Raw genomic sequence first — 10593 nt, 5'->3', positions numbered from 1 at the left:
ACGCGCGCGAGATTTGACGAGACTCTTGTGTTGTTGACTTTTTTTTTTTTTTTTTTTACAGTATTTGGTTTTGACCAGACATGGCTCTGGTTTTGACTAGTAAATGGGAGATTGTTTAAGTTAAAACAACAACAAAAGTTAGTTATACTGTCGTATGTATACGCGCCCATTATGTAAGAATAACTTGTAAGCTAACTTTAATTGTAAGGCGAATATATTTTGTTTGTAGCTTGTGGTCGTAGTGCAGCATTGGCCTGAACCAGTGTATGGACTGAACCAGCGTATGGACTGAACCAGCGTATGGACTGTCGCATGAACGTTACTGGTGCCTCTTCCGCATCTGCGATGGACAGTAAACCAGTTCCCGCGAGGCTCCTGCACGCTTCTCCCCCGTACGGACACATCATCACCCATGAGAAGTGGAGAGCATCGGCTCTGCTGCAGAGCTTTAAAGGTTGGCTTCACACAACTGTCTGAGACTTAAATAGTGGAAAAACGCTCTTAATATATTTTTGTCTTGCTAGCTATTTTTAGCAATTTATGTATCCTAGATGCATTTTATTCATACTAATTACGTAGGCTTGACAAAATTAGAGCTTTATTGGAAATGGCACATAAAAGTGTAACTTACTATATCTGACTTTACTCTCTATTACTGTCGGGATTGTGTTATTGTCAGTGGCGGCTGGTGAAAATTATTGTAGGGGGGGCTGAATAAGAGGGGGGTCTGGGGGTTCCCCCCCAGAAGATTTTGAAATTAGTAGATGTGATTTCCTGCATTCTGGTGCATTTTAGGCCTTAGGCCATGCCCTTACCTATACCAATAAAATAACTTAAACCAGTCAATACCAATGGTCAAATAATACAATAATAATAATAACAGTTTGACAGTTAATGATAATGAACAAGTTGCATGTTTATTATGCTCTGTGTGCTGACAGAAAAAGTGCAAACGCATAATATTGATAAATTATAATATAATAATAATTATAATACCTATAGGTAATACAAAAAAATAATAGGTAATACAACAATCTAGTTTAATCAACCCCCAGCTGTAGACTACATATTTTTGACAAATTGACAATTGGATAATGGATAACAATGTGTTGATACTAGAGAAAGAGAGAGAGAAAAGGCTCTGAAAGAGAGGTTGGGACAACATTCTTGATTGTAACACCCAAGTATGAGAAGAAAGTTGATTTTAACTAGTATGAAACACAGTAATCTATCTCAGAACTTAAAAACATCAAAAACAAAGCAAACACACAGGTATTAATATTCCTATAACTATTTTAATATCAAATGTGTGTGAAACAGTGTTTATGTGTGTGTGAGTGAGTGAGTGAGTGAGTGAGTGACAGAGCGACTAACTTTACATTATTTCCACTCGACGTCACTGGCGCTGCCATTCTTCTCTCATCTGAGGTAAAAAAAAATGTCCCGTGGTGCGCGTGCACAGTGCACTCCCCTAATCTGATACTGTGGGCGATATTTTCAGCGCCCCCAAACCATAAAATTTGACGGCGCTGATTGGCGAAATATAAACTTTTTTGCATAGCAACCGGGGAACCATTGGCTTAAATTCCAGCACTGTGGGGCTGAGCGAACTGGCGCCCTGACAAGACAGCCTATTGGCTATACTACTACACCAACATGATAAAAATAACGAAAGTGAATGCAAATATCATTCTGGTGAGTTCAAAACACTTTTCAAAGTAAAACCATTATTAGCATATAATTAACAAAGATTATTTTTCAAAATGATAAATTATAATATATATATTAAAAAAATAGACAGACAGGTCGGAGGGAGGGCGGCGCCCCAGCGCCCTCTATGGGCGAGCCGCCCCTGGTTATTGTTTTCTTTCAGAATTCTGTTCCACATTATATTTGTTTACAATGTCTTAAAATTTAACCATTCACATTTGTGGTTTATTTTCATAATTTAAGATTTAAAAGTCTGGTTCTGGTTAAAACAATACAATTAAATGTACAATGTTAAGTAACCATACTTTTTACAGTGTTGTACACACACATGGTGCATTAAACTACAGTTTCAGTCTGTTAGTCCAGTAATAGTCTTGCTTGATCAAATATTATATGTACAAACAGTGTTTTACTTTATATTCGTGTGTGTTGTAATTTAGTCAAATTAGTATAATCACAGCTCTGGTCTAGTTTTGTGTGTATGTGTATGTGTATGTGTATGTGAGTGTGTGTGTGTGTGTGTGTGTGTGTGTGTGTGTGTGTGTGTGTGTGTGTGTGTGTGTGTGTGTGTCTTCTTGGGGTTCTAGTAACGACTGTCTTGCAGGCAGTGTGATGATGATCTTTAAGGAGGAGCTGGTTGTTGTGTGTGTGTGTGTGTTTGTGTCTTTGTCTTCTTGGGGTTCTAGTAACGACTGTCTTACAGGCAGTGTGAAGATGATCTTTGAGGAGGAGCTGGGTGGTGTGTGTGTGTGTGTGTCTTCTTTGGGGTCCAGTAACGGCTCTGTCTTGCAGGCAGTGTGAAGGTAATCTTTGAGGAGGAGCTGGGTGTTGTGGACTTCTGTCTCGCTGATAAGACCTGTGTCCTCTATGTATCGGAAAGTGATCTGGTGGCAGGAAACAGCTACAGGAGGAAGATCGTCCGGTTCAGAAATGTAAATAGCTGATTCAATCTGCTTTTTTCTGGTATTCAGAAATTGTACCTTTTTTCATAATTCTTATCATTTACATTTTAGAATAATTATTGGCAGTCAAACATTTGGTATATCTTTTTATGCTTTTGAAAGAAGTCTCTTCTGCTCACCAAGGCTGCATTTATTTTTTTTAAAAATAAAGTAAAATCTGTGAAATTTATTTCAATAAAAAATTACGATAAAAAAGTTTTTTCTATTTGAATTAAAATTAAAATTTATAGTTAAAGGTGTAATGTGTAATATTTCTGAGGCTCTATTGACAGAAATGCAATATACGATCCATAACTATGTGTTCAGTGTGTATAAAGAACTTACTCAATGAACTGTACTGTTTTTATTATCTTAGAATGGGACATTTATATCTACATAACCGCGGGCATCCCCTTCTATGAAGGTCGACATATTGTGACGTCATGTTTCTACCGTAGCCGACAGCGAACACACAGCGCTACAGAGCGCGTTTCGTCACTACTTTGAAAGAGAAGCCGCAGAAAGCTAGAAGCTAGCCTTACACTCCGTGAGTAGTGACTTTTCCCTTGTCAGAGGTGTAAAATATGTAGTTGGACTGTTTCATGTATCTTAGTTCTTCTCCCTCGCTGTGTTATGGCTTTGACAATCAGCTGATTAGTAATATTGACCGTAAAACAGCATTACAGGAATCACCAACCCGTCGATCGCGGAAGCATTTTAAGTCTATCGCGAAGAGAGGAAAAAAAAAAATTTTTTATTCATTATTATTTATTAATTTGTGTGTAGTAAATGGTGTCTAGAGGATGCGGAGGCACACGCGCTGTTACAATCATGTCATTTTTGCCGTGCGTACCTCGGCGTTCATGCGAACGTGTCGAGTTTAAACAAGGCTTTACACTTTAACCAGCTCAGACACAGTAACAGCTCATATTAGCCAGCTATACTTTGACTACCCTGTTAGAAAACATAGTTGCATAGTTTCATGTGGTTCTTCTCCCTCACTGTATTATGGGTTTGCTATGTGGGGAAAAATGAGCTGGTTACGTTTGTGAGACAATCAGCTGATTACTATTATTATATTATATTAAGACCCTTGATCCTCACCTGACTATGGCTTTGTAAACTTCATCCATGATGTGGTTTATAATGGACTGTGGTTCAGAAACAAGTGACAACGTTACACACTCGTGACTTACTCTGGCTATTCTCTGCTGTCTCAGCCAGACGATGTGTTTGTCCCATTTGAGCCACCGTAGCTTCTTCGAAAGGGAGGGGTGAGCAGTGGACTGAGCCCTTAGTGTGACTCACAACCGAACCACTAGATCTCGCTAAAAAATACACACTGCAGCTTTAAGTGTAATTTATTCTCGTCATCAAAGATGAATCATCAGCATCATTGTCACATGATCATTCAGAAATATGATGATTTGATGCTCAAGAAACATTTCTGATTACTATCAATGTTGAAACCAATTGTGCCGGTTGATAATTTTTTGGAAACTGTATTTCACTACTATTCAAAAGTTTGGGGTAAGTAAGATCTTTCTATATATATATATATATACACTCACCGGCCACTTTATTAGGTACACCTGTCCAACTGCTCGTTAACACTTAATTTCTAAGCAGCCAATCACATGGCGGCAACTCAGTGCATTTAGGCATGTAGACATGGTCAAGATGAATCTCCTGCAGTTCAAACCGAGCATCAGTATGGGGAAGAAAGGTGATTTGAGTGACTTTGAACGTGGCATGATTGTTGGTGTATTTGGTCTGAGTATTTCAGAAACTGCTAATCTACTGGGATTTTCACGCACAACCATCTCTAGGGTTTACAGAGAATGGTCCGAAAAAGAAAAAACATCCAGTGAGCGGCAGTTCTGTGGGCGGAAATGCCTTGTTGATGCCAGAGGTCAGAGGAGAATGGCCAGACTGGTTCGAGCTGATAGAAGGACAACAGTGGTCCTCTTTAGCATTCGGAGAACATGTAAATGGAACAGGCTAGCAAGTGCACGTCATTGCGTTATTACATCAGTGAAAGGTCCGCTTCGGCGCTGCAAAAATCATCGTGCTGGTGTACTGCACTGTTTAAATACACTTGACAGTCCTTATTTTGTGTTGTCAGTCCTCATAGAAATAAATCAATATTTAAAGTATAAGGGATAATGTATAACCAGGCAGTTGTTATAGTGAATACAACCCCGCAAACTCTAAAGCAGTCTTGATCAGCCTGAAGGGGTAGTATTCGCTGTAACAACCGCCTCGCTATACATTTTACCACTTATAACATGGCTACCTACCAAATAAATCAATAATTTGACACAAAATATTGATTTAAAAAGGAGTTTATTCATTCAAAAACGATTATATTACCGGAGTGAACAGAACTACCTCCATAGCAACATGATCTAGCTGTTAAAACATATGCAATTGTAAAATATGTGACCAACAAAAAAGGCTATAACGTTATATGAAGTAAAAATTAAAAAGTTAATCACCAGTAAAAGAGAACAGCTTTAAATCCCCTCAGCAAATTTGAGCCGATATGTTAAATAGTTTAACAAACATTAAATAAATGGCTAAACTGAAATTATACTTGCTTACATTTGAAAGCATATTGCCGTTATCACTCCGACTCCGCTAACGGTCGACATTTCTTAGTTTTTGAACAAGATAGCAAAGCTGCGCATAGGATTGTGGGTGATTTAAGAGCGCGAAGGCTACACATATGCATCCTTTCCTGTGTATGGGATATTTTCCGAACGAAGGACTCAGTCCTTGGTTGAAATTCGGAGGATCCTCGACATTGGAACAGTCCTTCGACGGACGTCGATGACGTAGCATCCTCGAAATTCCGGCTTCCGAGGATCCTTCCTTGACATTGAGAAACGCCTAGTGACTCAAATAACCACTCGTTACAACCAAGGCGGGCAGAAGAGCATCTCTGAACGCACAGTACGTCGAACTTTGAGGCAGATGGGCTACAGCAGCAGAAGACCACACCGGGTGCCACTCCTTTCAGCTAAGAACAGGAAACTGAGGCTACAATTTGCACAAGCTCATCGAAATTGGACAATAGAAGATTGGAAAAACGTTGCCTGGTCTGATGAGTCTCGATTTCTGCTGCGACATTCGGATGGTAGGGTCAGAATTTGGCGTCTACAACATGAAAGCATGGATCCATCCTGCCTTGTATCAACGGTTCAGGCTGGTGGTGGTGGTGTCATGGTGTGGGGAATATTTTCTTGGCACTCTTTGGGCCCCTTGGTACCAATTGAGCATCGTTGCAACGCCACAGCCTACCTGAGTATTGTTGCTGACCATGTCCATCCCTTTATGACCACAATGTACCCAACTTCTGATGGCTACTTTCAGCAGGATAATGCGCCATGTCATAAAGCTGGAATCATCTCAGACTGGTTTCTTGAACATGACAATGAGTTCGCTGTACTCAAATGGCCTCCACAGTCACCAGATCTCAATCCAATAGAGCATCTTTGGGATGTGGTGGAACGGGAGATTCGCATCATGGATGTGCAGCCGACAAATCTGCGGCAACTGTGTGATGCCATCATGCAGTAGCGGAGTGGCAATTGGGAGAGTCGGGAGTTTTCCCGGTGGGCCGGTAGTGTTACGAGGCCGCGAGGGCCGGCCCGGTCTGATAAAATGTATTTATTGGAAGTTCGCCATGGCCCAAGCTAAGGGAAGAAAACTATTTTTTTTTTTTTACATTTTTTATAACGGAGCATATATTTGCACTAAATGCCTGTCTTTACAGCAAAACGACACCCGTTATAGAACAGCCTCAGTGGCGTAGGTCGTAGGGCGTGAAGTGTTTGAAAGCAGCTTTTTGATGCGCTGAACGCGAGTTCGAATCCGCCTTGCCGAACTCTCTCTTCTCCCTTTTCCCAACACAGATATGTAAAGATGTAAAATGTAAAACCTAATTTTATATTTTATGTTATATTTTGCCAACGAACTAAAATTGAAACCATATGGCGTTGCGCCATTATAATAACTGACATTAGAATAGCATCCAGTTTGTTCTGCGTGATTACTTTGCTCTCGCGATCATCTGGTGTTTTCTCCTAAATAAAAGCTCAAGGGTTTATTTCTTGCAAGTGAAGAAATTAGGACAAAAGTATTTTAATTTTCCTATATTATAGTGTAAGGTAGGTTAAAATATACTTTTGAAATACTCATTTTCATTTACACATTTATAGGCTAAAATAAATGGATTTTACAGTACGTCATAGGAATAATTATAAACCATTATTACATTATTATAATAATTGTTTGGCATCCTAAAACACCATTGATAATGTAATGCAAACTGAGACTCTCATAACTAAAAAAATATTTGAGCCCTCTTTATTGTCCTGGTACAAATTAATGTTTTTTCTTTGTTCAACGAGCAGTTCATGGGTCTTAATTTCGATCTCTCATAGAGCATGAGATTGATGCATTATAACCTTAAAATGTCCAAAATTTTCTTGCGGGGGAGCATGCCCCCGAACCCCCCTAGAGGCACAGAGTCCACCCAACTACTTTTAGAAAGTACTATGGGAAAGTAAGACCATTTATGAACTTTACTCCAGCATACTAGTACAACAAAGTTCCCTTTAAATCAGTAAAACTGTAAATGCTATTGGCTAATTGTGCCGGCGACGAGGGCCGGTGGTCTATCTATGCCACTAAGAATTGAGGCAGTTCTGAAGGCAAAAGGGGGTCCAACCCGTTACTAGCATAGGGTACCTAATAAAGTGGCCGGTGAGTGTATATATATATATATATATATATATATATATAATGTATATATATATAATGTGTATATATATATATATATACACACACGCACACACACACACACACACACATATATATATATATATATATGTGTGTGTGTGTGTGTGTGTGTATGTTAATAAATACTTCAAATGAATGCTGTTATTATGAACGTTCTATTCATCAAAGAATAAAAAAAAACTGTTTGCAACTGATAATAAAAACCATTATTAATGATTAAGCACTAATAATAATTGATCATCAAATCATGATCATATCAGAATGATTTCAGAAGGATCATGTGACACTAAAGAAATTATGCTGAAAATGCAGCTTTGAGCACAGGAAGAAATTACATTTTAAAATATATTCACATAGAAAACATTCATTTTGCATTGTAATGAGATTTCACAGCATTACTATTTAACTGTATTTATGATCAAATAAATGCAGCCTTGGTGAGTGGAAGAGACTTATTTCCAATCTAAAAGCAATATACATCTGAAACAATCTAAATTTTATTACAAACTTTTAAGTGGTAGTGTGTATGAATATAATTTTTGTTCAATCCTTTTGTTTGTCAGTCAGTGCTGCCCTCTAGAAGCTCCATATGATATGAACACGTCTGCCATAAGACAGAGTGATGATTTGTAAGGCTCTGCTCTACAGTGCTGTTATTCCTGCAGGCGAACAGCGGTCTCCAGGCTGTGGTGATCGTGGAAAAGACCCGTCTGAGCGAGCAGCACTTCAGCGAGCTGCAGAAGTTTGTGGTGTTGGAGCTGGGTCTGATTCTCCTGCCCGTGTCCACTGTTGCTGAAGCTGCTCAGCTCATCACACAGCTGGTCAGTCAATAGCACTTCATTATCACTTTATTTCTCTATAGCATACTTTAAAGGGATAGTTCACTTTGAAATTATTTTTTTATATGTTTTATCTTACCTCAAGGGCATCCAAGATGTAGGTGTCTTTGTTTCCACAGTATTTTCAATTTTGATATTTTTAGGTCAAACCGTTCTTGTCTGTCAGTCATATAATGGAGGTCTATGGTCACCGCCTCAAAGAGCATGCACAGAGAAGTCCAAATTAAACATGATTTAATGACTCGTAAATGTAAGTACACATTAATGGCATAAGACACGAAACGAGCGGTTTTTGTGAGAAAGCGAACAGTATTTATATCGTTTTTACCTCTTGTAACCACAGCCATGTCCAAGTGATCTGAAGGCACGGGCGCTTCGGTCTGCGCAAGCGTCGGAAGTGATCTCTTGCGCAGTTGTGAAAAAAAAAAAATCAATGTTGTCTGCTGATATATCGAAATCGTCTTCCATTGCGATTTCCTGTATATGTAAATATGTTTAGATCTTCACAGTGAAGGGTAACACTTCTGAAATCTCTGTGTAAACAATGAGTGACGTACGAGAGATCACTTCCGGAGCTTGCGCAGACCGAAGCGCCCTCGCCCTCAGAGTACTTGGACGTGACTGTGGTTACAAGAGGTAAAAACGTTATAAATACTGTTCGTTCTCTCACACAAACCACTCGTTTCGTGTCTTAGGCCATCAATGTGTACTTACATTTACGAGTCATTAAATCATGTTTAATTTGGACTTCTCTGTGCATGCTCTTTGAGGTGGTGACCATAGACCTCCATTATATGACTGACAGACAAGAACGATTTGACCTAAAAATATCAAAGACACTACATCTTGGATGCCCTTGAGGTAAGCTAACACATATCAACAATTAATTTCAAAGTGAACTATCCCTTTAATATGCATATTAGACTCTTCTACGTATAGCATCATGCAGTAGCTGTGGAATCAGCAGGATAGTGTACACTCAGCCGGTTGTTTTTTTTTTTTTTTTTGCATAAATAAACTCTGATATCCCTTATTTTGAATAACATCCAAAACATTTTTGCAAAGCCATAACTTCACACATCATCACATAGGAATGTCATGCAACATGATGTAGTTTTAGTGCTGTTCAGAAGGCATTTGTCCTCCGCAGGTTCTCGGGGAGAACAAGGAGAGCCCGTTCCGCAGGAAAAGTGTGTCCAGGCTGCTGGAGCCGGTGGTGTTGAGTCTGGTTCAGCAGATTCCCGGGGTTGGAAAGGTGAAGGCCATGTTGCTCCTTCAGAAGTTTCCCAGCATCCATCAGCTCAGCGAGGCTTCAGTCCATGAACTAGAGCCCATAGTGGGCCAGGCCACAGCCCAGCAGATCACAGCCTTCTTCCACAACCAGTTCACATAGAAATGCAGGCTTCTCGAGCTGCTGTTCGGAAGTAAGAAAATAAACACCATTTAAGCAGATTTTAAACTTGGCTTGGATTTAATTGCACTAACATTGTCAATTAATTTCTACAAAACAGTCATTGTTCATGAAATAGTCAAATTCACAATAATATTGGCTAGTTTGAATTTAGCCACACATTATATCAATTTCTGCATTTGACAAAAGGTGGCGCTGAAGACTCAGTTGCATCTACTTTGTTCTTCACCCCATTTCAGTGTGAGCTGCTGGTCTACTCTTAATTATTTTTTTTTTACCTGTATGAGTTACATAAAAACATCATCACATAAACTTTTTTCCAGAAATATTAGATTATAACAATATTTCATTCTGTTCATTGTACAGTAGGGCCTAAAATATGGAGAAAATTATGTGCCAAAATTAAACAAACAAATCCAGCATTTTGAAAACAAACTCGATCTGCTTTGCAAAGGAAAATTCGACTTGCAGACAAACAGAAAGCAATTTGCAAAAACAAAGGTCAATTTCAGCGAAAATGCAGTGGATTAACCAGTATTATGTTTTACAAATATAAGTAAATGAGCCTAGATAATAGGCTATTTCACAAATAAACTCAAACCATCCAACAAATTGAATGCAACCTTTGAACAAATACCAAATCTAGTGCATACAAATGCATATCTGTCTGTGCATATCCGATTGTGAGATCTCTCGGCTCGATTTTTCTCACAAATGTGTCCGGGCAGATTTTCTCACAAATGCAGATAAGTAACTTCTCTTCTAAAACAGCAGATGGCGTTGAAATAGGGATTTAGCGCTAGTCTCCCTGGAGATGCACTGATTTGAAACGTGCTTGCCTTTGCCTAGCTGAGGACAAAAGTTTCTGTCTTACTTTATTTATAAT

The 10593-nt window shown here is 39.0% G+C and overlaps 1 protein-coding gene across 2 annotated transcripts in view; it reads left to right on the top strand.

The window, feature by feature from the left end:
* The first annotated feature begins 53 nt into the window (after positions 1 to 53).
* Positions 54 to 10593, top strand: part of faap24 (FA core complex associated protein 24) — a 32430-nt gene continuing 21890 nt past the window's right edge. Inside the window, exons 1-4 of one of the 2 annotated variants that reach the window (XM_039656712.2) lie at positions 54 to 454; positions 2503 to 2642; positions 8123 to 8278; positions 9447 to 9720. In XM_039656712.2, coding sequence (XP_039512646.2) covers positions 301 to 454; positions 2503 to 2642; positions 8123 to 8278; positions 9447 to 9689 — 693 coding nt within the window. In that variant the 5' untranslated portion in view covers positions 54 to 300 and the 3' untranslated portion in view covers positions 9690 to 9720. Of the gene's footprint in view, positions 455 to 2502; positions 2643 to 8122; positions 8279 to 9446; positions 9749 to 10593 lie in introns of those variants that run through there. The other variant, XM_039656711.2, reaches the window with a different exon arrangement.

Source organism: Pimephales promelas, chromosome 25 (genome assembly GCF_988280905.1).
Source record: "Pimephales promelas chromosome 25, fPimPro1.hap1.1, whole genome shotgun sequence".
In the NCBI taxonomy this organism is placed as follows: Eukaryota; Metazoa; Chordata; class Actinopteri; order Cypriniformes; family Leuciscidae; genus Pimephales; species Pimephales promelas.
Note: the sequence above shows the minus strand (reverse complement) of the source record. Positions and strands in the feature narration are given on the sequence as shown.